This window comes from Drosophila busckii, chromosome 3R, assembly GCF_011750605.1.
Source record: "Drosophila busckii strain San Diego stock center, stock number 13000-0081.31 chromosome 3R, ASM1175060v1, whole genome shotgun sequence".
NCBI lineage: Eukaryota > Metazoa > Arthropoda > Insecta > Diptera > Drosophilidae > Drosophila > Drosophila busckii.
Window position 1 is genome coordinate 1,233,148 of NC_046607.1, and position 25,023 is coordinate 1,258,170.

General features: G+C 39.4%; 7 protein-coding genes across 12 annotated transcripts; 5 read left to right on the plus strand and 2 right to left on the minus strand.

Annotated features, from left to right (window-relative positions):
- Nucleotides 1-103: 103 nt before the first annotated feature.
- LOC108601677 (arrestin domain-containing protein 17) lies at nucleotides 104-1,610 on the plus strand. Its single transcript, XM_017989586.1, has 3 exons — nucleotides 104-266; nucleotides 351-1,340; nucleotides 1,396-1,610. The coding sequence occupies exons 1-3, from the start codon at nucleotides 155-157 to the stop codon at nucleotides 1,539-1,541; spliced, it is 1,248 nt and encodes a 415-aa protein (XP_017845075.1). The 5' UTR covers nucleotides 104-154; the 3' UTR covers nucleotides 1,542-1,610.
- LOC108601678 (arrestin domain-containing protein 3) lies at nucleotides 1,486-4,324 on the minus strand. 3 transcript variants are annotated; one of them, XM_017989587.1, is made up of 5 exons: nucleotides 4,085-4,324; nucleotides 2,580-2,929; nucleotides 1,961-2,516; nucleotides 1,693-1,895; nucleotides 1,486-1,566 (listed from the first exon to the last, which is right to left on the minus strand). In XM_017989587.1, the coding sequence occupies exons 1-4, from the start codon at nucleotides 4,194-4,196 to the stop codon at nucleotides 1,699-1,701; spliced, it is 1,215 nt and encodes a 404-aa protein (XP_017845076.1). In that variant the 5' UTR covers nucleotides 4,197-4,324; the 3' UTR covers nucleotides 1,486-1,566; nucleotides 1,693-1,698. The 3 variants fall into 3 exon arrangements, 2 of the variants coding, with proteins under 2 accessions (XP_017845076.1, XP_033149846.1); XR_001915218.2 differs by having other exon boundaries at nucleotides 1,487-1,566; nucleotides 1,626-1,895; XM_033293955.1 differs by lacking the exon at nucleotides 1,486-1,566 and having other exon boundaries at nucleotides 1,610-1,895.
- A 300-nt stretch (nucleotides 4,325-4,624) lies between these two features.
- Nucleotides 4,625-7,297, minus strand: LOC108602060 (arrestin domain-containing protein 17). The gene is made up of 3 exons (XM_017990079.1): nucleotides 7,147-7,297; nucleotides 5,145-6,182; nucleotides 4,625-5,062 (listed from the first exon to the last, which is right to left on the minus strand). The coding sequence occupies exons 1-3, from the start codon at nucleotides 7,259-7,261 to the stop codon at nucleotides 4,797-4,799; spliced, it is 1,419 nt and encodes a 472-aa protein (XP_017845568.1). The 5' UTR covers nucleotides 7,262-7,297; the 3' UTR covers nucleotides 4,625-4,796.
- Nucleotides 7,298-7,727: 430 nt separating this feature from the next.
- Nucleotides 7,728-9,572, plus strand: LOC108602433 (arrestin domain-containing protein 3). Of its 3 annotated transcripts, none has more exons than XM_017990552.1 (5): nucleotides 7,728-7,877; nucleotides 8,077-8,223; nucleotides 8,365-8,573; nucleotides 8,632-9,229; nucleotides 9,288-9,572. In XM_017990552.1, the coding sequence occupies exons 1-5, from the start codon at nucleotides 7,763-7,765 to the stop codon at nucleotides 9,482-9,484; spliced, it is 1,266 nt and encodes a 421-aa protein (XP_017846041.1). In that variant the 5' UTR covers nucleotides 7,728-7,762; the 3' UTR covers nucleotides 9,485-9,572. The 3 variants fall into 3 exon arrangements, with proteins under 3 accessions (XP_017846041.1, XP_017846042.1, XP_017846043.1); XM_017990553.1 differs by having other exon boundaries at nucleotides 8,371-8,573; XM_017990554.2 differs by lacking the exons at nucleotides 7,728-7,877; nucleotides 8,077-8,223 and having other exon boundaries at nucleotides 8,462-8,571.
- A 146-nt stretch (nucleotides 9,573-9,718) lies between these two features.
- LOC108602111 (arrestin domain-containing protein 2) lies at nucleotides 9,719-11,711 on the plus strand. The gene is made up of 4 exons (XM_017990136.1): nucleotides 9,719-10,037; nucleotides 10,291-10,434; nucleotides 10,498-11,289; nucleotides 11,357-11,711. The coding sequence occupies exons 1-4, from the start codon at nucleotides 9,923-9,925 to the stop codon at nucleotides 11,611-11,613; spliced, it is 1,308 nt and encodes a 435-aa protein (XP_017845625.1). The 5' UTR covers nucleotides 9,719-9,922; the 3' UTR covers nucleotides 11,614-11,711.
- Nucleotides 11,712-12,068: 357 nt separating this feature from the next.
- On the plus strand, nucleotides 12,069-14,203 carry LOC108602067 (arrestin domain-containing protein 17). Its single transcript, XM_017990086.2, has 5 exons — nucleotides 12,069-12,253; nucleotides 12,650-12,778; nucleotides 12,846-13,063; nucleotides 13,115-13,700; nucleotides 13,765-14,203. The coding sequence occupies exons 1-5, from the start codon at nucleotides 12,139-12,141 to the stop codon at nucleotides 13,947-13,949; spliced, it is 1,233 nt and encodes a 410-aa protein (XP_017845575.1). The 5' UTR covers nucleotides 12,069-12,138; the 3' UTR covers nucleotides 13,950-14,203.
- Nucleotides 14,204-24,070: 9,867 nt separating this feature from the next.
- Nucleotides 24,071-25,023, plus strand: LOC108602591. 2 transcript variants are annotated; one of them, XM_017990730.2, is made up of 4 exons: nucleotides 24,071-24,358; nucleotides 24,409-24,528; nucleotides 24,586-24,747; nucleotides 24,823-25,023. In XM_017990730.2, exons 1-3 carry the CDS (start codon nucleotides 24,123-24,125, stop codon nucleotides 24,728-24,730), a joined length of 501 nt encoding a protein of 166 aa, XP_017846219.1. In that variant the 5' UTR covers nucleotides 24,071-24,122; the 3' UTR covers nucleotides 24,731-24,747; nucleotides 24,823-25,023. The 2 variants fall into 2 exon arrangements, with proteins under 2 accessions (XP_017846219.1, XP_033149991.1); XM_033294100.1 differs by having other exon boundaries at nucleotides 24,072-24,358; nucleotides 24,586-25,023.

The window sequence follows — 25,023 nt, forward strand, 5'->3', positions numbered from 1 at the left end:
TCCGCACCCGCCCTATCTGTGATTAGATAATGTGACTATAAAAACTTTGGTTCAACATGCATAATGTCGATAAGGTAATGTCGTTTAATAGGCAAACAGCAGAACTCACGCACAGCAGACGCAGTGCAACAGTTGACCAGTGAACAGCTCAATCATGAATCATCGCTGCGATCTTCAGTTGGAGAAACCCAGTGGTATCTACTACGCCGGCGAGACAGTCAATGGCTGCATCTATTTAACGCTGCCGGAGCGCGCGCTAATCAGAGGTAATTGCCAATGAGTCACGGTAGTCCGATAGATAAGCAGCATGAGTCACCACAAAATCGATTAAATTTATTACTTGCCTGCAGCCATTGCCTTGGAATCGAATGGGTTTGCGTGCAGCGCTTGGTTGCAGCCTCAGCAAAAGAAGAAGAAGCAACCGAAAGTACCAAAGCCCCCACTTTCCTATGAACAGCGTGTGGATTACTTTGCGAAGGTTGACTATTTCCTGGGCTCCGAGTCATCACTGCCGCAGCTCCTTGATGCAGGCTGCTACAGATACGACTTTAGCGTCCAGTTGCCAGCGAATTGCCCCAGCAGCTATGAGGGCGCCAATGGCCATATACGCTACACTCTAAAATTGCTACTACACAGTAGCACGGATCGACCAGTGGAGGTTGTCTTGAATCGACAATTGCAGGTGCAGCCACGTTCCGAGGATAGCTCAGCACCTGATCTAGGCGCCTGCGAAGCGCAAGCTGTGGAGCCAACACCTGCGCTGAAATTCTGGCGAAAGCCGCTGCGGCTGCACTTAGATATACCCAGGGCAGGCTACGAGCCCGGCACAGGAATATCGGTGCATGTGAGACTGCAAAATTTGCAAGAATTGCCCTTGAGCATGCTGACCTACAAGTTGAATCAGATGACCACCTACGTGGCCCGACAAAAGGACAAGGCCAAGCGGAGTGAGTTTAAAGTAGAGCGCCGTCAGCTACTGAGCAGCAGTCACCAGCTGCAGAGTGTGCCACACGGCGAGCTGCAGAATTTTCAGCACTTGTACACCTTGCAAGTGCCAATCACACCGCCCACATTAAGCAGCACTGCCTGTGCCTGCCTTCAACTCAGCTACGAGGTGGAGGTGATTGTCCAGACCAAGCATAAAAAGCGTTTTATTATGGCTCACATACCGATAATAATATCAAATGCGCCCCATATCCTGCAGTGTGTTAAGCAGGATGGCGGCATACATAGTTCCCATTTCGATTTGGCGGCCATGTCTCCTACTCAGACACCCGAACGTCTGGCCACAACGTCTGCTTTAGCTGCCACAAACTTAAGCGCTTCCATGAGTTCTTTGGGTGAGCTATTTCCAATTTATTTTGTACATAAATCTTTACCTTCTGATTCTTATAGCTTCTAGTTTTCGTGAGGCGGAATTCATGGCGATCACTAATCTGAACAAGAAAGACAAACATGCCATGTCTGGGGAGCAACTCGATTTTAGGCCACGTTATCTCTACTACGAGATCGAGCATGCCGACACGGAAAAGGTGCTTTAGGCTCACAGACATATTTATGAAATAACTGAAATAAGATAATTATTAAAGATTTTAAAATTTGAAGACCAATTTATAGTATTTTACGTGAATTATGGGACAAAAGCTTTGGTTTTAGTACGTGAGTAAGTACAAATTTTGATAAATTTCCTACAGGGTTTCAATTGAGTCTCGGCGCACTCGGCAATATTAATGTTGGTACGTCCGGTCTATCGTCGAGCAACGGCGCCGAAGGCGTCGCAAAATTTGTATACATTGGATAGCGAGGTATAAAGTCGTCGGTGCGATTGTGTTCATTGACATCTGTATCCACAAACTTGGAGCCAATATGAGTGGCTTCTTCGAAGGAAGGTGGTACTGGAAATCAATCAAATATATACAGACTTATACAGTTTGCACAAATATTTATATTTCAAACTTACGGCAATGGTCATAGCTCGGCGGCAGATCAGCTGCGGCTCCGGCTGGAGTGTCTGGCGTCTGAGGTATCCATTCAGACGCATTTGCGGGATTCTCGGCACTCTGAGCCAGAGGTATTGTGCCAACTGTAATGGGCATATGAATATCCGAATCTCTGTGGCAATCGCCGGTCTTAATGGCCATTTTGATCTGATAGGTCACTTTAATGATGCCCTGCTGTCTAGTCGACGGAGGCACCGGTGGAATTACCAGACTGGCATTTATAAGTCTCTTCGATAGGCGACGTACTCGCTCGGGCTGGTACTCCTCCGAAAGAACATTCGAATGTTTTCGTGATTTGTAAGAGGGTGATGTGGCCTTGAACTCATAGATCTGTATCAAGGATAACTCGATGCCGTGCAGATCATAGCCGTGCGATTGATTGTCTATTTGCAGTGTGTAGTGTATTCTCTGGCCGGGCGCATAGCCACCAAATGGTATGGTTAGAGTAGAGATGACTGGACCTGACGAAAAAGGCCAGCAGCAGAAATACTTGATATCCTCGTTCTTTAGCGGCACCTACAATCGTAATAGTCAACAAACGTTAGAGTAAACTTCACATAATCGAATTTGGTAACCTACGAGCATCTCTGGGTACATATTGAGATTATAAGTCTGCAGCACTGTAAGTGGTTGTTTGAAAACATTGTTGAATCTCCAGGAGCGATCCATTACTAGTGACACTTCATACGCTATCTTGCCATACTTCTCCACACACGAGGTCGGACACTCCAGCGGCAGGGGTATGCTGAATGTGTATGTATGTGTGCCCGCTGGAAACTCGCCCTCGCCAAAGACATTAGTGCACGTATTCAAATACGATTCTGAGGCACGGAAGTGCACAGTATAGGTTTCCGTTCTACCATTAACCGTGCGGGTTCGATGCTCCTCCCAGCGCACTTTAGCGGCGCCTTCAAATAATATATAGACAGCTGTGGCATAAAAAATTGTAACACAGTTAGCACAGAGATAAATAACGAATAATTCCACCCGCTTATAATAGAAGTTTACTTTAGCAAAAGGCCATCGGATGAAATCCACGTTTTAATGGATAACATCCACTCAAAGCTCAGTTACTCAAAAGCTCGAGGTTTTTCAACCTGTGAGTAGTACTACTTCCAGAGGTGGCAATAAAATCTCAACAGATATAATCCTTAAATATCTTAAATCAAATCGTAGGACCGCAGACCTCAGACAAATTTAATTGTTCTGAATTGTATTTGCTACCATAAAAATGTACATTTTGCTTCTAAAAGAGAATTCCGTATCGCCTAAAAAGCTGATATTGGGTTGGTTTAAGAGTTACAACATTTATTTTCTTGTTTTGCCCAATTTATTATGTATCAGTACCAAATAGTACATCGTAGTAGTAATTATAGTATATTTTATCTCATTAGCGTCGCTTGTGTTTAAGGCGCAGTGAAACTGAAATAAGATTGATAAGACTTGGGCATGGCTGTTAAGCTTTTATACTAAAGAGCTTTTATGCTCACAGCTCAAAGCGACTACGAGACGACTCTAGAATGCTAAAATATTTTTGATCTCTTTCAAAAATAGGGAATCTCACCATACGTTTGGTACATACATATGTATATATGTATGTGTATTGCTTATCCCCCAATTGTGATCTTTGACGTCCAAAATTTTTGAATATTTACTTATTTATTATTAACTGTTGCATAAATGAGAAACACAGACGCGACTTGGCAGATGTAGAGTATGAAAGTCAATTATCACTTTTCAAAATTGATTGGTAATTAGACGAATACATATGCATACGTACATACATATGTACATCAGACAGTCCAACATTAATTCAAACACTACATTTTAAAGAATTCTACTATTGACTTTAAATTTAACAAAGTCTTCAACAAACAAGAGCATATTAATTTTTAATCCTGATATATTTTTTTGTCAACATTCTTTTGTTTATAAAGTTGCGTGGTGTGGACAAATAAATGTACAGCTATGTATGTGTATGTATATGCTAATTATACAAGTTTGCTATATATTCCACTCATTACTGACCATTAATGTATTGCATAAATTACTATTACACCTGATTGCAAAAAAATAAAAATTACCATTCACAGACTTGTTGCTGCTGTTAGTTAAAACAACGCGACCATTAATTGTTTCGCCGCTATAGTAAATCGGATTGGGTCTGTCGAAAGAAAACACACAAGTCGAGGGCATTGTTGATTAAACTCGATAATTAATATTCATGCTTTAGGTGTAGCGTGCAGGAATTTTAATGATAAATCTTTTCCAATATATTACAATGAAAAACGCGAGCTGGGCAACGAAACGCCGCAACGAACTAAACAGAACTGACAACGCCAACAAAAAAAATACTCAGCAAAAAGTTTAAAGCACGTGTGACATCATCAGTTGAGAGCACCAACTCGAAAGCTCTCAGAGAATACGCACGCGGTCGAGAGAGCGCGCTAAAGTGTTCGCTTCGTTTCTTGCTTTGTTTTGGTTATTAATTGAGCGAATAAGCTGATGAAAACAAAAACTAATAAAGCAAGGGAAATATCAGTAAAATAGCTTATTGCTTTACAACAACAAGATACAAGATCTCTCGATCCAGTTGTGGTTAAAAAATACAAAATCATTCTATCTCAAATATTTGTGTATATTGTTAGGTTTTTGTTTTATAAGTTTCATGACGTGGTCGGTGTTTGTTTATTTCGCGCTAGTCGCAAACAGACGACTCTATATTTTAATAATGGTTTTTAATACGTAAACATAATACAGATAAGATAAGTATTATGTGATAAAACTGCACCGTATTTAAATCTGAACTGGTGACTCAACCGGTTCTCTCTCCTTTTCTTGGCTCTCAGCTTTAAGCGCTTGCTTTGTCAACTGGCGTGGCTCAGCGCGATGGCGACGACGACGTCTTTTCTTCTGCGGTGGATTGGGCGGCGGGCTTTGAAATGTATCAACATCAAAGACGGGATAGCGGGGCGTAAATCGAGCGGCTTCGCTAACCGTATTCGTATCGTTGTCCGCAATGTCAGCGGTCATGAACATGGCCTGCTCATACGTAGGAGGAGCTTTGGCATAGGTGGCAAAAAGATGCAGAAATAAATATAAAAAGAAAAGTAAAAGATATAGTCGTATAGCTTGTAGACTTACGCAGTTCTGGCGGCAGATCCTCCTCGGTTTCGAACTCATCGTCTCCATCCTCAGGCAACTCGTAGTCCTCGAGCTCTGTGTGCTCAAAGGCACTGTTTCCGAATCCCGATGCGCCTGCTAGCGCCATCGCGCGCGCTGACGTGCAGGGCAAGTCGCCAGGTAAATCAGCGTAAGGAGGTGAAGTTGAAGATCCAGGTCCAGGCCCAGGTCCAGCAGTAGCTAACGGCACGTTCCCAATGGTAATGGGTATGACAACCTTCGGATTGGCCATCAGCCAATTCATGACAGCCACAATGCGCACCTCGTACGAGACTCGCACTATTTTGCTGAGATGCTCACAGGTTGGAGCTGTGGCCGGTATGCGCAGCGACTCCGTGAATGATTTCTGGCCATGATGCACCACCGGACCACTCTCCCGTTTGGCCAGCAGTATCTTCTCAGAGACCGTGCGGAAGGCTGGCGTATCGGCAGTGTAGGTAGCACGCAGATACAGCATAATCATTAGCTTCTTGCAGTCTGAGTTGGAGTTATTGCTTACATCGGCATGGACAAGCAGAAACTGACCCGGGACGTAGCCCTGCTGTTGCAACGTCGCTTTTATGTGCACTGGCTTGTCGTGCATGAAGCAAAAGTATTCCATGGCCTCATTGGTGGCCGGCTCGCGCAGCATTTTGCTCTCCTGATTCAGATCGAGGAGCTTGAGCACAGTGAAGCCTACGTTGGTGGTGCGATTTGAGGCGCCGGGTCTGATGAATGTCACTTTGGCCAAGTAGCGTATGTGTCCATACATACCCTCAAACGAAGATGGACAATGACTTGGTATGGGGCATGCAAATGTGTACGTATAAGTGCCCGCGTCAATGTTGAACACCTGACCCTGCTCCGAGCCCATTAGAAATGTAGTTGATGCTATATAATCCTCGCGTCCCACAAAGCGTCGTCGTCCGGGCTTCACATTCACCTGGTGCATGGGCATCACACGGCCATGCTTACGGCGCCATTGAGCACAGGCATATCCGCTTATTTCTAGTTTGATGCCTGAAATATGAGGAAGTATTTTTGAAAAGCGTGTGTGTTAAACATTTTGTTAAACGCAAATACGTGTGTAAATTAGGCCATTGGTTTCAAACGATATTATTTATATCAATTAAAAAGCTTGCTGTGCATATCCTATGGTGAAAATATCAATAACAAGAATAATTAATTACCATAGTATTAGGTGAATCTTCTCAAATCAAACATTTAAATAATATATTTTTTTTATATATACCCAGTACTAGAAACTGTTTATTTTTATTTTAGCGGGAAAAATTATATTATGATTATGTATAATTTAGAAAAATAATCTTTAAGCCTTGGTTATTTTATTGAATTCCCCAGAATTTAGTGGATTTTAACGAATTAATTGTTAGTAAAGCTAACGGTGTGAATTGGTAACTGCCTATGACATCGCCGTGTTAATTTCACCAATGTTTTTTACGGGGGGTAACAAAGTTGATGATCGGTAATTGGAGAAGTTACTGTGTATTCACCAGTGAACTGCAGGGCTTTTCCCTATCAAATATTTATTTTATTTGACTACGGAGCATATACATATATGAATATATGATTGTACGTTATGTACATTCCCTATACAATATGCAAAATGTAAAGCGCTTGAAGGCAACTAATTCTAAATATAGGCAAGTGTAAAGATATGAGTCATCACGTCTGGAATTTCATGAAATTATCACTATTGTATAGTATATATGTATATTCCGTAAGTCTCATTGCAAGCGTTTTGCATCAATTATAGTTAGGCATTAAAAAATTGCAAGCCAAAAAGAAAACCAAATAAAAATAAACACAGCCCAAAAAGTGCCGCAGAACTAAATACGCTGTCTACAGATAAGATAAATATAATGGCGATAAGCGCGAGGGGAGCCTATATAGCATTGGATATAACTTCCATAGACACAAATTACAAATTATAGCCGACTGATGTTGTAAGTTTGGTACATACCTCGCAGCTTTTTGGATTTATTGAGATTGACTATAGCTTTGCCGCTGACCACCTGACCCGTAAAGTAGGTGCCATGCTCATTTTGATCAAATGTTATCATACAGTTGTTCGACATTTCGAATGATTAACGCTTGGAGCCAACCGAACACGCTCGGTGCCGAACGGTAACTGGGCTTTTTGCTTTTAGTGTCTTAATGCGTTAGTACTATAGCGTTGAGTACTATAATTATCTTATCGCTGAAATTCTCTATAATCTCATAGCGCACGGTGAGTTTGAGTTACATGTGGGCGAAATTTTAACTTGCATTTTCTGTTTTTATATGTATAATATTTTATGAATATTTATGTTCATACGCGCAATTTTTGACTTACAAAACAATATACCTATGCATGGTAGATGCGTAGAGAGTAGAATATTGATATACCTTGTAAGTTTAACAAAATCTATTGTGTTAAAAAAAAAAAAAAAAATACATTTACCTGTATGTGGACTAGATAAGATAGCGGTGTCAACTCTGTCTTTTTGTTGAAACACTTGTTGCTTTAAATTCAGTGAAATTCATACACGCAAACAAAGCAGATCAATTTTATAAACATTGAGTACAATTTATTAAATATGGTATTAAGCTGTGAAATTCAATTCAATGACAATCCACTCGGCACTTACTTTGCGGGGCAGACAGTTCTTGGCCGTGTAATAATAAATACAGATAAACAAAGTTTGGTCAAAGGTAAGCTATCAAATTAAAATCAGAATCTTAATCTGTCCAAGGAATATCGTTCATTATTTTTTGTCTTGACAGACAGCGCATGACTCAGCGATGTCTGATATTTATTATTTCGATTACAAGGGGAAACACTGCTGATAAATTGAGCTGAATTTGCTGATATTCTGTATTTAAAATAATTTTATATATTACCTATTGATAGCTGTGGTATTGAAAATCAGAGGCTATGCGTCAACATATTGGACCGAATCAACCACTGATAGCGAAAACAAGTCAGAAACCGATGAGTATACTGGCCACGAGGATTATATTAGATCAAAAGTTGAGCTGCTGAGTGCAGTTGGTACTGGTGAGTATTAAAGCTGCCATCAGACGATTGTGTTTTAAGCGAGTCTTTGGACACACTCAATTTTTTAGCTCCTACAGCGTCCTTATATAGCCTTGTAGAAAAACTCTGGTATTATTTGAATTATAAATGAATAAATTATAGATACAGCCATTGCTCCGGGCTGTCATGTGTACAACTTTTCCTGCCAACTGCCTACCGCATGCCCCTCCTCCTTTGAAGGCAGCCACGGATGCGTGCGCTATATGATAACAGTAAAGCTGATCAGGCCCTGGAAATTGGACAAAACATTTTCACGAGCGTTTACCGTACTGAAAGTAATGGACCTCAACCGGGATGAACTCCTATTGCGTGTATGTCAAAAGAGATTGTGATTGCCCATTTTCTAATTTGAGCTTTGTACAATTTAAGTCACCAGCCCACGCAGAGAGTCAAAAGACCTACAACTGTTGGCCCTGCAACTCGGAGCCGCTCTTACTACGGTTATCGTTGCCCCATCGAGGATTCGTGCCCGGACAAAGCATACCACTGGACGTGCTGGTGGCCAACGACAGCCACATCCAGGTGAAGGAAATCAAGGCCAGATTGATTATGATGGTTGTATACTACTGCCAAAACCGGATGGGTACTAACAACGATCGAGTTGTTGTAAGCCGCAAAACTGGAGAGGGCGTCCATCGAAGCAGCAAGAAGCAATTTACTTTTGAGCTTCGTGTGCCTGCCACGCCTCCCACCTGCTTTGACCTATGCAGCATTATACAAATTGGCTATCAGGTAGAGGTGGAGGTCAAGGTCAAGGGCTGGCATATTAACGAGCGCCTGCACCTCCCCGTCACCATTGGAAATGTGCCGCTTACTAATAAACTTATTCAGCAACCACGCTCCGTTGCATACGAGGTGCAAGTGCCTCTGCAACAAGTCGATGAAAAAGCCTTAGTCCTAGTTGAAGCACCAAACGCCGCTCTAGCTCTACCATCACCCAATCCCTGGGCTGCAGATGACAGCATACGTAAGCGATTAGTATATATAATATAAATGAGTTTTAATTGAGTTTTTTTGGCTCTTAGCGCCACCCACTTATGCAGAGGCCATGCATTCCAGTGCTGCACCAGCCAAAAGATCAAGTGAAGAGGATACACAGAGTTGTATCTTCAAACCACTATATACTGTATTTAATATATCTAGCCCACTCGACAATGGGCAATGTGTCACCACGAGGAACGGTCTTGCTCATGAAGATGTCGATCGCAGCACTTGGTTTTGAACCGAAGCTCAAAATTGAAATTACGAATACATTTTTTTCAAATTTATATGTACTTACAAATAAAGATTATAATAAAGTAGTATGCTTATATATTGTTTCTTCTATTTGTGTGTTTCTGTATGCAATACACTTGGCGAATTGTATTATTTATACTTGACATAGTGATAAGATAAAAATTGTCCATTGCATGGTTATCAACAAACAAATTTTGTATCACTTTCAGTGTGCCTCTAACACTCATATGGAGCTGTTTCTACAGCGAGGAAGCTTGGCTGAACGCCAGAAACAAAAAACCAAAATACAGTAGCAAGTAGCTTGAGCTGTAATTAGAATCAAATCAGTTGTGTTAAACACTCTGAATGCGTAAAGCGCAAAATCTGAACGAAGGTCACTAATATTAAAAAAGAACCGCGTTTATCGATTGGTTCATATTCCATTATGGGTGTTACATGTGTAATTGAGTTTGATAATAATCCACATGGCACGTACTTTGCGGGACAAGTGATGACGGGAAAAGTGACTTTAAGATTGGATAAAGTGAAGATCGTTAAAGGTAATTAAGATCTGTATTTATAATCATTATATTTGGTGGACTACACAGTTGGATCATTCTTAATGAGTCATGCTTATCTTATCGGCACTTTTGTATTTAATATGTTTAGAAGAAGTTCTGGTGAGAAGTGTGACTCATGGTATGCGCTACATCAAGTAGTTGATGGCATTTTGACTTTAGACAATCATATCATATAAAATTTAGGCTTATGACCATATCTTACTAATTTAAATTATTATGAAATTCTTTTTAGCTGTTACTTTGAATATCAGTGGATTTGCTGAAACCCACTGGACAGAAAGCAGGCGACAGAATGATAAAACCTCAAGTGACACGTTCCGGGGGCGCGAGGACTATGTAGCGACGCAAACATATCTATTGGGTTCCAATGAAAGCGGTAAGGCAGCGCGCTAAGGTTTGCACTAACAACAATCTAACATATGTGTCAATTGGATAACAGCTCAAGTAAACTTGGAGGCGGGTATACATGTTTACAGCTTTACGTGTCAGTTACCCGTCGTCTGCCCATCCTCCATTGAGGGTACCTACGGCAGAGTGCGTTACATGACCAAAGTGGCTCTGGTCAGACCCTGGAAGTTTGACCAATCTTATACTCGTTGCTTCACAGTACTTAAGCTTATGGATTTGAACTATGACAGCCCAATCCTGCGTGTAGGCGCCCACTGCGAGACCCAAAAGATCTATTGCTGCTGGCCCTGTCACTCGGAGCCACTAAAATTGGAGCTGTCCGTGCCCCAAACGGGCTTTGTGCCCGGCCAGACAATCCCCATCGGTATCCTGGCCGCCAATGATAGTCACATACGCGTCGAGCAACTGCAGATTAGCCTGGTCATGCTGGTTACCTACTATGCTCAGCATCTGTCGCGCACACACTCAAGAAACGAGCGTTTTGTGGTCAGCCGACTCCTAGGCGAAGCCGTACCAAACCATTGCAAGAAACAGTTCAATTATGGAATGCGGGTACCCGCCACGCCACCCACATGCTTCAATCTCTGCCGCATTGTTCAAATCGCATATCTACTGGAAGTAGTGGCAAAGGTCAAGGGTTGCCACAAGGACGAGCAGCTGGGTATGCCATTGACCATAGGAAGCATACCTTTATTGGGGCATATGCAGGAGCTGCCACTTGGGCCAAATCGTCAGCCCCTCAATGTCCAGGGTTTTGCTAATCCTGTTAATATGCCCACTGCTCCTTCGCCAGATGCTCCTTGGGAGGTCGATTGCAATATACGTAAGTACGTACTGTATTAATGTATATATCTTATTGTTGTTTTTTTTTTTTTTTTATAAATATGTAGCTCCGCCCAACTATGAGGAAGCTGTTCATATGCGCTCAACAAACCGCGCAGTCGATGAATTCGACGGCACAGCTCCACCAAATACGCTGAGCTTAGATGAAAATGGATTTACACCTCTGTACGCAGTGTTTGATGTCCCAAGCCCCACAGCCCCTATCGATTACACTGAAGGGCCTTTGAATAATAATAATAATAATAATAATAATAATGAGCCTGGGAAGTCTGATATGAATAACAGCAAGGGAACCTGGCTGTGAGAAATTGGCCGGAGCATATGCTAAGCATAATCTAACATAGTCCTTTTTTAAAAACTAAATATCTGATTAAATAAAATACACTTATCTTGAGATGAGTGACATGCTTATTAAAATGCAAATTCTAAATTATTTAATTTAGTTTTTATAATAATACATCTGCGACATATTAGTAATAGCCCTGAACTTCTTGAGCTTATCAACGCGTAAACTGCCATATCATAAGCATTTAATTTTAACTTGTTAAATTTTTGTGTATACCATTCGCCCATCGTCAAGGTCTGTTCACTGACTTGCCTTCAACTTCTATTATTTTCAATCCGCATACGCTATAACGAACTTGCCTTTCGGTACGAACTAACTTACAAATAAACTGCCTTATCGCTTATCTAGCTCAGCGCTCAACATGTCCAGCACTTTTCCACTCGCACTTGCCTAATTTAGTCGCACTCCATAGCTCGAACTAAATGTAGAGAGGCGCATTCAAACGCTTACTTACTCGATAATAAGAGACGATCGACCGTCGATATGGTTGTTACGTGTGAGATTAGCTTTGACAATAATAAGTTTGGCATATTCTATGCAGGACAACTGGTGAGCGGGTGTGTAACCTTAAAATCGGACAAGGTGAAGGAGGTGCAAGGTAACATGTTCTACTATTTATTTGCAAAACTATTTCATTTGCTTTCGGTACTGTAAATGCCTTTGCGATAGCGATAAATGTGATAATGGATAGAGGGAATATATAGTATACATGTATATACTTATGTGCATGTTTGATTATGACGACATTGATTTTGATAACCCTTTGCGTTGTAGAGTATTTTTAGAAAGGAATGCGGAATGCCAAATACGGAATGCGAATTTCGCTAAACGCATCTAATTTTGAGCATTAAAGCTGATTCAAGTTCCATTTATTATAAGCATGTTATGTACTGAAATGCAATTATAGCAAGTGCCTGGTCAGCTTATCATTTGATATTTTATATAATTTTCCCCAAGTTAATTTACTTACCATAAATTACAATTCTTTTGACAGCGGCGTTGGTAAAAGTTGTCGGTTATTCTTTGACAAAATGGAGCGAAAGGCGTATGGCAACTACAAAACTCTATGTGGGACGTGAAGACTACATATCTTCGCAGACATATCTACTAGGCTCCGAGCAGAGTAAATATTTTAACTTTAACGCATAATATGTAAATTATTTTTCATACAAGTTATGTGATTTTGGAAGCGAATGACAGGTATACCATACAGGCAGGAGTTCACAACTATAATTTCGCTGTTCAGCTGCCATATCAGTCACCTTCGTCCTTTGAGGGTCGCTATGGCTGCGTTCGCTATATAGTCAAGGTTCTGCTTATCAGACCTTGGAAGTTCGATCAGGCCTATACTCATGGTATTACCGTGCTAAAGATGATGGATCTCAACTTTGAGTCGCCCATACTGAAGGTGGGACCCCGTTGAGCATATTCAATTATTATTCTTACGAATTTCTCGTAGGTAGCTGCACATAGCGAAGGCTACAGAACATTCTGCTGCGGTCCCTGCAAGACGGATCCCCTTAAAATGGAAGTCAACCTGCCCCAGGCTGGCTACGTGCCCGGTCAGCGCATTCCTATTAACGTTGTGGTTATCAACAATAGCAATATGGCCGTCTCTAAACTAGACCTATATCTTGTTATGCTCGTGCGATATTTAAGTGTTAGTCCGGAGCATTCGCGGGTGGATCGTATTGTCATATCAAAGGCAAAGGGCGACAGTATCTTGCGACGGTCCACTCGCTCGTTGACAGTCGAGCTGACAGTGCCCAGCACGCCACCTACTTGTCTTAGCCTATGCAAGCTTATACAAATCGCCTACCAGCTGGAGGTTGAGGCATCGGTGAAGAGTGTGCGAGAGCAACAGCTGATTACCATGCCAATCACGATCGGCACATGGCCGCTGGGAGTCGGGTCGGACTCTCGCGCCACTCCTGGCATTGTGCAGCAGCCACCACGTCGAAGCGCCCGGTATGTGGGCGAGGGCAATGAACTGCCGCTAGTGACATCCATTGAAAACATATTAACTTCCATTTCTCCTGATATGGGTAATCATTGATTTAACCTCTTTTTATATAACTTTCAAACTGATGTTCCCAATGTCACGAACAGAGTCGCCAAGATATGAGGAGTCCAAGCATACATTGCGGGGAAACATCAATGAGGAAGAGCTGCACGCCTTTGGCGTAAACGAATTCGCGCCTTTGTATCCAGTATATAATATAGACAGTCCCATACCTGTCATATCCCCGAACAGCCCAAATATTGGCTACATAAATCAGAGCTTTGTTAAATAATATAAGCCTATTATTTATCTACTACTTATGTCATTGCCAAGTTGATTTAAAACTTTTGAGAACTCCTCCGATTTCCATTACCATTAAGGTAGAGCAAATTATTGGCAACTACAAAAAGGAAAACTATCTGCCCCCACATTGTAAACCTTTTTTTATTTTGTGTATCCCAAAGCTCAAATAACGATTGGATGACAAACTTGTCAAACTATTCTATATATGGTTGCTTATAAATGTAAAATAATAAATTTCATTTTTATACACCCTGACATTTTTATAAAAAATAGAGAAAGTATCATGAAGTTGTGCAAATGTAACAGGCAGAAAGAGGCGTGGCAGACCCCATAAAGTATATGCTTGCTTTCCCTTCCAGCTTAACCAAAACGCAACACAAACAAAGCTTGGCTCTTAAATTAGTACTGTCCTTAAATACAAATATGCTCCACACATTATAAGAGCAATTAATGTAAATCAAATAACTGTATGTTTGCCTATGCTCCTCACCTCTTCTTGCTTTATATATGTATGTAATACTGTTCCCTTGACCTTCCATTAAGTTGAATAAACTGCAGCAAGATCTGATCTACTGAGTTCGTCATCAGCTTTAACCGCGTTTCTTTTGCAGGTCGGGGCTGCTGGCAGTGCACAGATTATTGTGAACATCAAAATAAGTTCGCCCATAAGATATATATATATATTTCTTATTGCCTTGGTTATTTTCTTTATTGTCAAACATTTTTATGAGCGGAGCGAGTCTCAGCGTGTGCGTCGTCTTTCACTTTGCAAAAATCAAGCCCAACTAGATTCTCAACTACTCTAGATATTCCCGTTGTCTCGTTCTCTCAACGCAAAGGATTTACCTTTTGTAACACTTAAGTATTCGCTTACATAGTTAAGCACGCAATATATATATATATATATACATACATATATTTAAAACTCGATAGCTATTGAAAAAGCTCATTAGCTCAACATATATACATATATGGTATATACATATATGGTTGATTAGCAAGAATGTGCGTCTGTGCGCATCGCTGTGTGGGCCACAAGAAATCAGAGACAGTCAGCAAGCAAATTTTGTATGTAGGCGACTTACGCTCACAATTTTTAAAGGAAAAATGTAAATTAAAAGCTTTCTAAAATTTTTGACATCGACCGAGAACATGGTGAAGCTTATGTGTAATTTATTTTAGATTTTTCCGTTAAATTTATTATTATTACAATAATTAAAAAAAATTCATATTCTAGATTAGTAAATAAAGCTGAGTCGATATAGCCGATATAGCCAACTTCATAGAAACGACCACCCCTAATTCAAAAAAACTCGGCTACAAAAATTAAGTTTTTGTTTTTGTAACGGCAATTTAGAATTTGTTAACGAAATGAATTTGTCGCTTGTGAGGAGCGAATCCAAACTCTGTTAATGCACTGTTAGCTGTAAAATTAAACACTGCTCCAAAAATCTATAGTGGCGCCATCTATGCTTTATATATACTGTTATAATTAAATGTAATACTTTATACTGATATACGTTTGTATAATCTTATATACAGCTTGCTGTATACATCCCTTTATTAAAATACTGATATAATTTACTATACGCGTAACAAGAACAGTAATATATTATAGTTTATTATAATATACTGCTTTAGACTGTTATACGTTTGTGTTCCGTTATACACTGCTTTCTCCATATTTCCCCCTTTTTAATGTAATACAGTTTTTATTTAATATACTGCTATAATACTGTTTAGCACTGTTATATATAACTGTATTTCCCAATGCAAAGGTTCTTAATACTGCTTCTCTTATACGTATTCTACGGGTTGTTTAAATAAAGCGAGTTAACATTTGCAGCGATGTGCAAAGCCTAGAAACGTAAAAACCTTACCAAGTGACTATGCTTTTAATTTGCTTGACCATATTAACCGCAACTGAATTTTTGCCCCAAATTTCTTTCTTGGACATATAACTATCGCTAAGTGTATTTTCCACAACAGCATCTGTGGTTCTATTCTAAATTTAAAAAAATGGCTCTACCTTTTCTATTTTGCATTCATGTCTGCATGGACGTTTATTTAACAATTACAATACACAACGTATTTATCAGCTATGTACAAATAAATTACTTGACTAAGAAGACCATATATATATACATATGTATATATCGCTTGTAGGTTAATTCTGATTTATCAGTTGGGTATAACAAATTATCACAATTAGCTCATTCGCGTGAAACAGACACGTTTTAGCAACAACTGTAATAACTATCTGTACAACGGTTACTCTACCCAGTCATAAACTAAAATCCAACTCGCAACATTTTTAGTTTGTATCGTTATCTGTGAACTTACATATATGCAACAAAAGTGCGGTTTGATTGTCCCTTTTTGCGCACTCAATTGTTGGGTCCTCCTGTTTAGTCGTGATGGTTATGTGGTCCAGACATGAGTCAAACTGTAGCTAAAAACGAATGTTAAGCCAGCGCAGCCTGTTCGAGTCGCTTTAGTTGCGTATCACACGGCATTAGCTTAGCACATTCTAAAAACTTTTAATCAGCTTAAAGTTAAGCAACAGCTGTGTAAAATTTGTACGAAATGCTGCCAATACAGAATAGGAAAGCAAACTGACAATATTCTAATGACTTTTCAAAGTGTCGTCTCAGTTCATTTTAAATTACAGTTCAAAGCCTTAAACGCAGCTCAGTTCTGAGGTGACAATGGCAAACATCAGCTAGTAGTCATGTTAGAGCGTCAACCTAATCCAGTTAACCAACAACAAGAGCAACAACAGCGAGGACCGACGGGTAATGACGGCATTAGGTAATTTCCAGCTTGGCAAACACTAATTCACGTACACATACACCTTGTGCACACACACACACACACACACACACACACACACAATCGGCTGCAATGCTATGCCGAATTCCAGGCATCAAACTGCCCTATACCATACCTAACCGCGCAATGTTTGTATATTCGTAGAGGTAATTCGATAGGGATTTAGTGGTAATTGCCGTGCGGCTTAAGCAAAATAGTTTTCAGGATGATTATGAGCTGCTGCGTATGTTGCACGATCATCTATTGCACGATCCACTGTTACAGATTACGTATCCGTCAATTGTTGGACTAACTAACAAAGTGAAGTGAAGCAATTCAGATGAGATTCTTGAAATTCGTTATCGTTATTAAATCACATTGAAATAGTAGAGCTATAGCAATAACAAAAGTATGCTCATACATAAATATTTTTATGGTACATTGCGTAAAACTCTCGAGAGTTCGTAAAAATTGTTTATAATTCAATTTATTTTTTATGTGACATTTTCTTTTGGGTTATTTTTTATGTGTCAGACGTTTGCAATTGATTAGTGTTTAACAAGCTCTTATTTTTCAGCGACTTAAGTGGATTCTAATACGCACGCACACGCACACAAACGCATATGCAAGTATTGAAGTCTCTTGAGATGTGTTTTGTCATGGCTCATTGATAAGCATGTTAGGGCTAACAAACAAATTTTCAGCCAACTTGAGTGGTTAGGTGAATACAAGAACAACAGCACAGCAATGTCTACTTTACATATCCGATTTGTTGTTATAGAAACAAAACTTGTACTTTTTTGTTGGCTTTTTTTGTTGGCTTATACATCTTTGGCTTATACATACTTTGCACCTTAGCGCCACAAAGTGCGCAACATTTTTTACTTGGCCTGAATTCACACGTGTGTTTGTGTGTGTTGGTAAGTGGTTTATATATGTGCTTGTACGATTTCACGGGTATTTCATTGCTCGCTGATTCTGCGCTAGTCCCTCTGCTAGTTCTAGCGAAGCTGCTGTTCTTATTTGCTCATTGTGTTTGCGGCCAAGGCGCGTCTGGCAACAATCTGAAGTGAGTTTTTCCCACTAACGAATTTAGCTCCGCTTGCTGTGGGCGTTTTAAGCGTACGCACGTTTGCTTACCTTGTGCCTTATATATGTGTGTGTGTGTGTGTACTATATGTGTGCATCTGAGTGGTCAGTAATAAAGATGATTGAGTACTTGTGATTAGTGCAGCTGTTTTGTCTGGCGAAGCGCTTTGACGTGCATACAAGGCAAAGCAATTAACAGGAGTAGTGCCTTGTGGTGTATGCGCCTTTTAATCTTGTAACTTGTAGTATTGAATTTCCATTGATCTGAAAACAAATGCAAGCTCTTAATTATTAACTCGGCTTTTAGTAGCTGTAAAGTTTCTGTATTTTGTTTGCTCAACTTTTCTAATGCCAAAAAGTCATTACGCTGCTTCAAACTTTTCACGCACTCACACACACACACACACACACAACAAAGTGCACTTGGGAAATTCGTTGCTGGCAAAGGGTTAAGCAGAGTCACCTAAAGTTTTGTGTCAACGCCAAACAGTGCAACGTTTTAAGCTTATTTACAGAGCCGCACATAAAGGCGGCAAAGTGTTGTCAAAGTGCAGTGCCTGCTGGCTAAATTTACGCTCAATAGTGTGCGTGGCGATGGGGATGGCGATAGCGATGGCGTAATGGGTGCGAAATCTATTCAATTTGCTTCAGGTTGCTCAGAGTTAAAGCAGCACGGGTGCGCACATGGCCAGGAAAAAGTTTGATAGTCAGTCGAAGTCAAAGTTTCTAGCAGACACGAAATCACTGGCCCCTCCCTCTTCGTCCGCTGCTTAGCACCAGGTATGATTGCGTCGCTGCAAAAAATTTCATAAATCAAAGTGGTGCTGTCGACCTCAAGCAACAGCAGCCAAAGCTGATGCAGGTGCAGGACTAACAGATACAAGAATTCAACTTCAGCTCACGCTACTGTAATTGCTTTATGCTGTGAAGCGTGACGCGGTCAGCAACGCAACGTGAGCAACCCATTTTGATATTACACACAAGCTTGCATACAAGTGCATAGAAAAATTGTATGTTTATGTATGGAAATGTTAAAGTTTAAAAGCTATTTAATATATTACAAATTTGATAGCTCGTTGAAGTCTTCACAGGCCTTGTACGGCCTAAGTTTTTTGTCAATATAAATGCAGTATGTATGTATGAGGGCACATCCTCCACATTGATAATGTATCTTAAAAAATGTATAGAGATATTTATTGTTAGTGGCATCTTTGCAGTTTAACTATCAGTGAAAGGCTCCAACAATATTCAACTGGTGTATATCGTGTGTATGTTTACGCAAGTGAAAACTAATAATTTTCAAAAACTATTCACGTGTATGCACACACACCTACACAAACACACACACACACGCACATGCACGGCAGAAAGTTGTGCTGAAAATGTAGCTGACAAAGCAAATTAAAAAGCCATCTACTTCGGGTCAAAAGGCAAAAATCCGTTTAAAATGCAAAGGAATATTTGTAAAAATTGCACAGACAACAATAATAAATTATGCTGTTAGCTGCTGGCAGCGCTAAAAAATATATGTCGGTATACAATTTAATGACGGAACGAAATTTACTCTCAACACAAAAACACAAACACAAACACAAACGTAATACGCGCTGAAGCTTCTTTATAGACTCTACTATATGCAGAAGCACACATACTACTTGCCACACCTCCCCTGTTGCATTCAAAGCACTGCAAAGCTAATAAGCTGTTCTTTGTGGCAGCAACTCATATTATGAGCTGCTCCTCGCAAATATTTTATTTATTTTTTGCCAGATTTATGGCCTAAATAATAAAAAGAAAAAAAAAAAAAAATAAATAAATAAACTGAACAGCATGAAAGACTGCGAGGCACCTTTGTTGAGATTGACGACTTCTGGCAGGTGACGAAAGTTTATTGCCCATGTGTGAAGCTCACAATTGCAAATACGCAGCATACTATCGCCGCCGCCGTCGTGGCAGTGGCCTCAGCTCTAATTAATGTCAGAGTTTGCCACAAGGAAAATGCTGCTAATTAAAAAATATCATCAGCGGCAGCACCCAGCAGCCATAGAAGTTGTAAAAACTTTTTGTTAGCTGCTCGCTTTGTGTTACTCTTTTGCGGATAGTATATACCTACAACATTTACACCCAGCTATATTATATATATTTATAGACCTGAGTAGTTGATGTGCTGCTTGGCCATTTCTTGTGATTATATCCAACAATTTACGCCATGACTGCATTCGTGGCAACCTTACAAATGGCTCTAGGGTTGCGAGTAATTGTCACTGCTTCGCTGCTTTGGATTTGGATTTGCCATTGGGTCTGAGTTTAGTAGAACGTTTTGGCTTTAGCTTTAGCTTTGCCGCTCAACATCATTAAATGTACATAATGGAATTGCTGTGATTTGTTTCGCGCCGAAGATTTATTATCTCAATGCCGTTTCCAGGCGAAAAAATCGGCTTGCGTTTCGCTTCGCCAGCTCCACTGAATGCAGCAATAGCAGGGGCAGGCATAACATAACAATAATAATCAAAGTCGTTTACACAAGGACATTCAAGAGAATTTATGGCCCGATGTGCGACAATTGCAAAACTTTACGCATTTAATTTGTGCGAAATTTGCTTATGACTTGAATTGAATAAACTTGCTGGATATCTGCTTTTCCCCCCAATCACCTACCATCAACGCTCATGCCGTTTATTTGCATTCATAGTTTATAAACAGAATATATGTCGAGTGAAATTGTGTAGAAACATTTGCTTAAGACACTCACTAAACTTCTACATAGTACTTCTGTGTATGAGCCAGTCGTACATATGTTTCTGTTTGGTGCAAAACTTATGCTTCAATCATTTGCATTTCAAGTGGTTCACTTGAAAGTTTCTTTACAAGAAACCGTTGGCATGATTATAGCTCGGCTTCATTTCATTAAAATATGTTTACTTGGACATGAGTAATGGCTGACCCTGTTTGAAATTAATTGCTTGCAAAACTATAGCAACGCTTGCACTTTTAGTTCTCCCCCTTTCTCTGCTCTGCCCGTCAAGGTGAACAATTTCTAAAGTCATCAAATAAATTAAATGTAGGCCATGTCACAAAGACTCTCAAGCTTTCGGCTGAGCTTTGCAAATTGTTGTGATAACATCTCGGTCGCCTGCAACTTATAAGATTTGTTGTTCACTTTGTTGTGCCTGTCACAAACTGCAAATTGAGAGTTATGCATCAACAATGAAAAAGTAATTAACTTTTTTCAATTTAAATTATTTACACATATTATATTTATTTATACGTAGCATATGTACATGCTTATAAGTTTTATTATTTTATTTTTCCAATCGATTTTGCGTCATATATTAGTATATTTTCACATAAACACCGCGGGCGCTTTGACACTTTCAAGGTGTGTCACAAAGACCAAAATTCTCAGGAAATGGAATCTTTTTTCAATTACAAGATTGTAGCTGGCTTTCGAAATTGTTAATAAATGTTTTGTATCGAAATTTACTAAATTAGAAGCGCAGGCAAAAAGTTGTTTAAAATAAAATGGCACGATTTTATTTTGAAAAAGTTTTGCCCCACCTCGCTGGGGCTAAGGCGCAGGACAACAAATTTCTATGATTTTTGCAGAATTTGAGATATTAAGCAGTCCTATTTCGTTATTATTTTGTAATAAGTATTTCATAATTTTCAGGCTCTCTTTATGTTCACTTCTCACGCCAAAAACTTTTAGATACACTTTGACTAGGGCATCGCAGCAAACACACGCAATATACAAACACATGCACTCATGAACGCACACAAAACAGCGGACGCGTCACAGGTGGTCGCTGTAGCGTCAGCACGGTGCACCCCGGCTGAAAATTGAAATGTAAATAATTCCAATTTATCCGATCATTCTGAAATTTTCAAAATCTGCGGAAGCAAGAGATCAGACTTTAAAAGATTGTTTATGCCTATATCGTTTCCTGGATTTAGGACAGCACCTACACACAAATTTTGTTGCTGTAGCTACTTATAGTGCTGGAGAAAATCGCACTCAATACAGACGGACGGACAGACGGACAGACGGAATGGCTATATCGATCTCAGCTCGTCGAGTCATCAAGAATATATATACGGAAGGTCCACTGCTCCCACATTACATGGCAACTTCATAATACCCTTTTCTTTTTTACAAAAATGTCAAAGTGTTTAAAAATGAAGTAAACCTTGCCGCGGGCGTTAAGTGTTATTGATTTGTATTATATGATATAGTACTTATAATAATCTATATTCATTCCATTAGCATTTTGACAATCAGCTTGTTTTGAATTTGAATTCCAACAAATTTGATGTTTTTTGTATGATATGATAATGACATACTGATAATGATATGACATACTGAGTAGGACGACTCTCAAGTATTTTTATTAAAAGTGCAAAATTATATGTAAGATACTTACAGAGGCTTATAAATTGATCCTAACTATAAAAAACGTTAATTTATTTAATGTAAAGATATATATTTTTAAAATATAGCCCAATATGTATATAAATTTAGATTTGGTAATCAAATTAAGGGTATAATCCTTAACCCTTTTTTTTTTAAGAACAAGGAAGTGTGAAATGTAGTTAATTTTGTATAGGAATCGCCCCTAAAAATTGCTTTCACCTGCTTATATGGGCCTAACTTTTGAGCTGAGTTGAGGTGTGTATATTACGATAGTTTTTAATTTTAGCGAAAACTCAAATTGTTAACCGCATGCTATTCTTTTTTCTTGCACATATTCTATGCGAGTGGCCGGGTTTGTATACACTTTGATATTTGATTTCATGATGAAGTTGAGCAAGTGTATGTAAAAGAGAGAAAAAGGCGATGCCCTAATCCAAGTGTATATAAAAGTTGGTTTCGCCCGAGAGATATACAGACCAGCATGGAGAGACTTTAGAGAGACTTTAGGCTACGGGCAAGCAATTTAGTATGAACGCATTTGCTGGGTTCTGGTCAAAGTGGATTTCGAAGTCGAATGCGTGCAATTGTTTGTTTTTTCTGTTGTTAAATTAGTTCATCATGCGAGGACAATTAAAAATGCATTACATGAATTATATGCGTAAAATTAAAGTGTTGAGTGGACACGCGCATTTAAATATGAATTATTAACGGGCAACTACTTAAATGTAGTTTTTTGCTCAAATCAAATACAAATTGCAATTGATACTTGTTCTGTCTTTCAATCAATCAATCAATCAAACAACGTTGTCAACAGCTTTACAGTTCAATCAACAATAAATAGGCGGTTTGTGGGTGTTTCCACCCGCTTAAAATTAAAATCATGGCAAAAATCATATTTGCCACGTGCCCGACTCACAATAATTCTCAGCGGAGTGTGCACATCTATATTATTGGCTTGTTGTTGATAATGTCGAACATTGGGGACGGCGTTCATTATAATAAACCGATATTTGGCTTGGGATTTGAGTGAATGCGTTTCATAGTCATGAAAGCAGACTGTTTTGAATAATAATGCTGTGTATTAAACTCGCCACAGATGCATTGCTGAAGTTGTATAATTTTTGCCCAATCTGCATGCATTGCTCATAAATTGCTTATTGCTTCGCCATTAGCAGAAGCTCTGAGCACTCGTACTTAATTATACCTTATTCAATGGCGAATAATCAAACAAATGTGTGTGCAATTCATTATGTGCAATTAGAGTTCAATTCACTTGGTGCTTGTTAAAGTTCAAGGTTGTACTTATTAACATCAGAGACGGCAAAAGCCAAAGAGAAATCGCTATATATAGCACTTCATTAATATATTCCCCTTCTCCTTCGTCTGCTCCTTCTTAAGCTCTCCCCTGAATTAATAATAACAATAATGTGGTCGTTTGTTTTTAGTGCACACACACATCGACGTTAGCGTTGTTAAATGCCTCCCTAATAGGCTTCACATTTGTGGCCATGTTTTTGTAGAGCAAACATTTGCCGTATATCCTGCGACTGCGGCGTCGACAACCGCAAGTCCTTCTGAATAAGCTACTGTTGCGGTCAACCTTGATGTCAGGCGAATTTGTTTCAGAGAAATATGTTTCGTCGTCTACAAGTTGAAGTAGCATATAATTTTTTTTTATATTAGGGTAAAAACACATATTATTATATTAGTTCTCATGTGCTTGAACGAATTTATGTAAGCATCATAAAAATTATAAACTTCAAGTCTGATTTGCCAAGTAAAGTCAATCAATTTTTAGAAAAAATTCTTAATTTTTTATTCAAATCATCAGTATCAAGTATCAAGCCAACAATGAGCTTCAGAAAGTCAATAGCTTCTATAAGAAGCAAGAGAGCATCTATAGCCAGTCGTCACTCCAGAGCGGGAAGTATCGTTGCAATGCCAATGTTTGAGCAAAGTATCCGACAACAAAAATACTTTACGACCGTTGCTTATGACTTGGAGGACTGGGTGCTTATAGATCGAATCTACAAAGACAGTGCAGATGTGAGCGAGCAGCCCAGTTATAGCACTAAAAAATTCTCTTAGTAAGTGTATAGTCACCTAATGTGCCTGAACCTAAACTTATTGGCAATAGTGAGCTCGAGTGTCATTGGCGTTATCTGCAGATGAAATCGTTGTATGATGCGCAGTTCATGCGCCAATTGAAGTATTTCATATCCACAAAGCCAGTAAGCGAACAATACTTTACTAAGAGGTACTCCGCATACATTCAATTTTACCTTGGTCTAATACTATGCAACTTCTTTCCAAGACTCTTGTCATACACAACGCTCTGGCCTCCTCTGCACACCAAGCGTGAATTGGAGTATTTTAAGAGGAATTTCTTCAAACTGACACCGGCGCGGGAGAAACGCTTGGAATACTTATTAAAAACCGATTTAAGCATGGACTGCTAGGTAATATGCATTTAATTGTAAGTCCAAACGTTTATGCGAAATGTTTGAATTTACAATTAATTGCTAAATTCGGTCTCTACTTGCTCTAATAGCTAATGACGCTTTAAGCTTCACTCGTCATTATCGGTATGAAAGCAATGAAATCTGCAAAGCCTTTTAAGGCAAATAATGCATGAATAAACAACTGTTTAGATGATGAATATTTAATTTCCATTCACAGTTTGCTCACTCATTTAGTCAATCATAAATAATTGGTTGTAAAAAGAACAAAAGAAGCCTATTGAATTGTAATA

Bases quoted from the DNA above. Each gene is read 5' to 3' on its own strand.
- LOC108602111 (XM_017990136.1), top strand. From the start codon at position 9,923: ATGGGTGTTACATGTGTAATTGAGTTTGATAATAATCCACATGGCACG. The intron at 10,435-10,497 runs GTAAGGCAGCGC...ATTGGATAACAG, and splicing joins ATTGGGTTCCAATGAAAGCG to CTCAAGTAAACTTGGAGGCG. The intron at 11,290-11,356 runs GTAAGTACGTAC...ATAAATATGTAG, and splicing joins GGAGGTCGATTGCAATATAC to CTCCGCCCAACTATGAGGAA.
- LOC108601677 (XM_017989586.1), top strand. From the start codon at position 155: ATGAATCATCGCTGCGATCTTCAGTTGGAGAAACCCAGTGGTATCTAC. The intron at 267-350 runs GTAATTGCCAAT...ACTTGCCTGCAG, and splicing joins GGAGCGCGCGCTAATCAGAG to CCATTGCCTTGGAATCGAAT. The intron at 1,341-1,395 runs GTGAGCTATTTC...TGATTCTTATAG, and splicing joins CGCTTCCATGAGTTCTTTGG to CTTCTAGTTTTCGTGAGGCG.
- LOC108602067 (XM_017990086.2), top strand. From the start codon at position 12,139: ATGGTTGTTACGTGTGAGATTAGCTTTGACAATAATAAGTTTGGCATA. The intron at 13,064-13,114 runs GTGGGACCCCGT...AATTTCTCGTAG, and splicing joins TTGAGTCGCCCATACTGAAG to GTAGCTGCACATAGCGAAGG. The intron at 13,701-13,764 runs GTAATCATTGAT...TGTCACGAACAG, and splicing joins TTCCATTTCTCCTGATATGG to AGTCGCCAAGATATGAGGAG.
- LOC108602591 (XM_017990730.2), top strand. From the start codon at position 24,123: ATGAGCTTCAGAAAGTCAATAGCTTCTATAAGAAGCAAGAGAGCATCT. The intron at 24,359-24,408 runs GTAAGTGTATAG...TATTGGCAATAG, and splicing joins AGCACTAAAAAATTCTCTTA to TGAGCTCGAGTGTCATTGGC. The intron at 24,529-24,585 runs GTACTCCGCATA...CTTCTTTCCAAG, and splicing joins GAACAATACTTTACTAAGAG to ACTCTTGTCATACACAACGC.
- LOC108601678 (XM_017989587.1), bottom strand. From the start codon at position 4,196: ATGCCCTCGACTTGTGTGTTTTCTTTCGACAGACCCAATCCGATTTAC. The intron at 2,930-4,084 runs GTAATTTTTATT...TTTATGCCACAG, and splicing joins CAGCAACAAGTCTGTGAATG to CTGTCTATATATTATTTGAA. The intron at 1,896-1,960 runs GTAAGTTTGAAA...ATTGATTTCCAG, and splicing joins GCCGAGCTATGACCATTGCC to TACCACCTTCCTTCGAAGAA.
- LOC108602433 (XM_017990552.1), top strand. From the start codon at position 7,763: ATGGTATTAAGCTGTGAAATTCAATTCAATGACAATCCACTCGGCACT. The intron at 8,224-8,364 runs GTGAGTATTAAA...AATAAATTATAG, and splicing joins GCTGAGTGCAGTTGGTACTG to ATACAGCCATTGCTCCGGGC. The intron at 9,230-9,287 runs GTAAGCGATTAG...TTTGGCTCTTAG, and splicing joins GGCTGCAGATGACAGCATAC to CGCCACCCACTTATGCAGAG.
- LOC108602060 (XM_017990079.1), bottom strand. From the start codon at position 7,261: ATGTCGAACAACTGTATGATAACATTTGATCAAAATGAGCATGGCACC. The intron at 6,183-7,146 runs GTATGTACCAAA...CTCATATTTCAG, and splicing joins TAAATCCAAAAAGCTGCGAG to GCATCAAACTAGAAATAAGC. The intron at 5,063-5,144 runs GTAAGTCTACAA...CCTATGCCAAAG, and splicing joins GGATCTGCCGCCAGAACTGC to CTCCTCCTACGTATGAGCAG.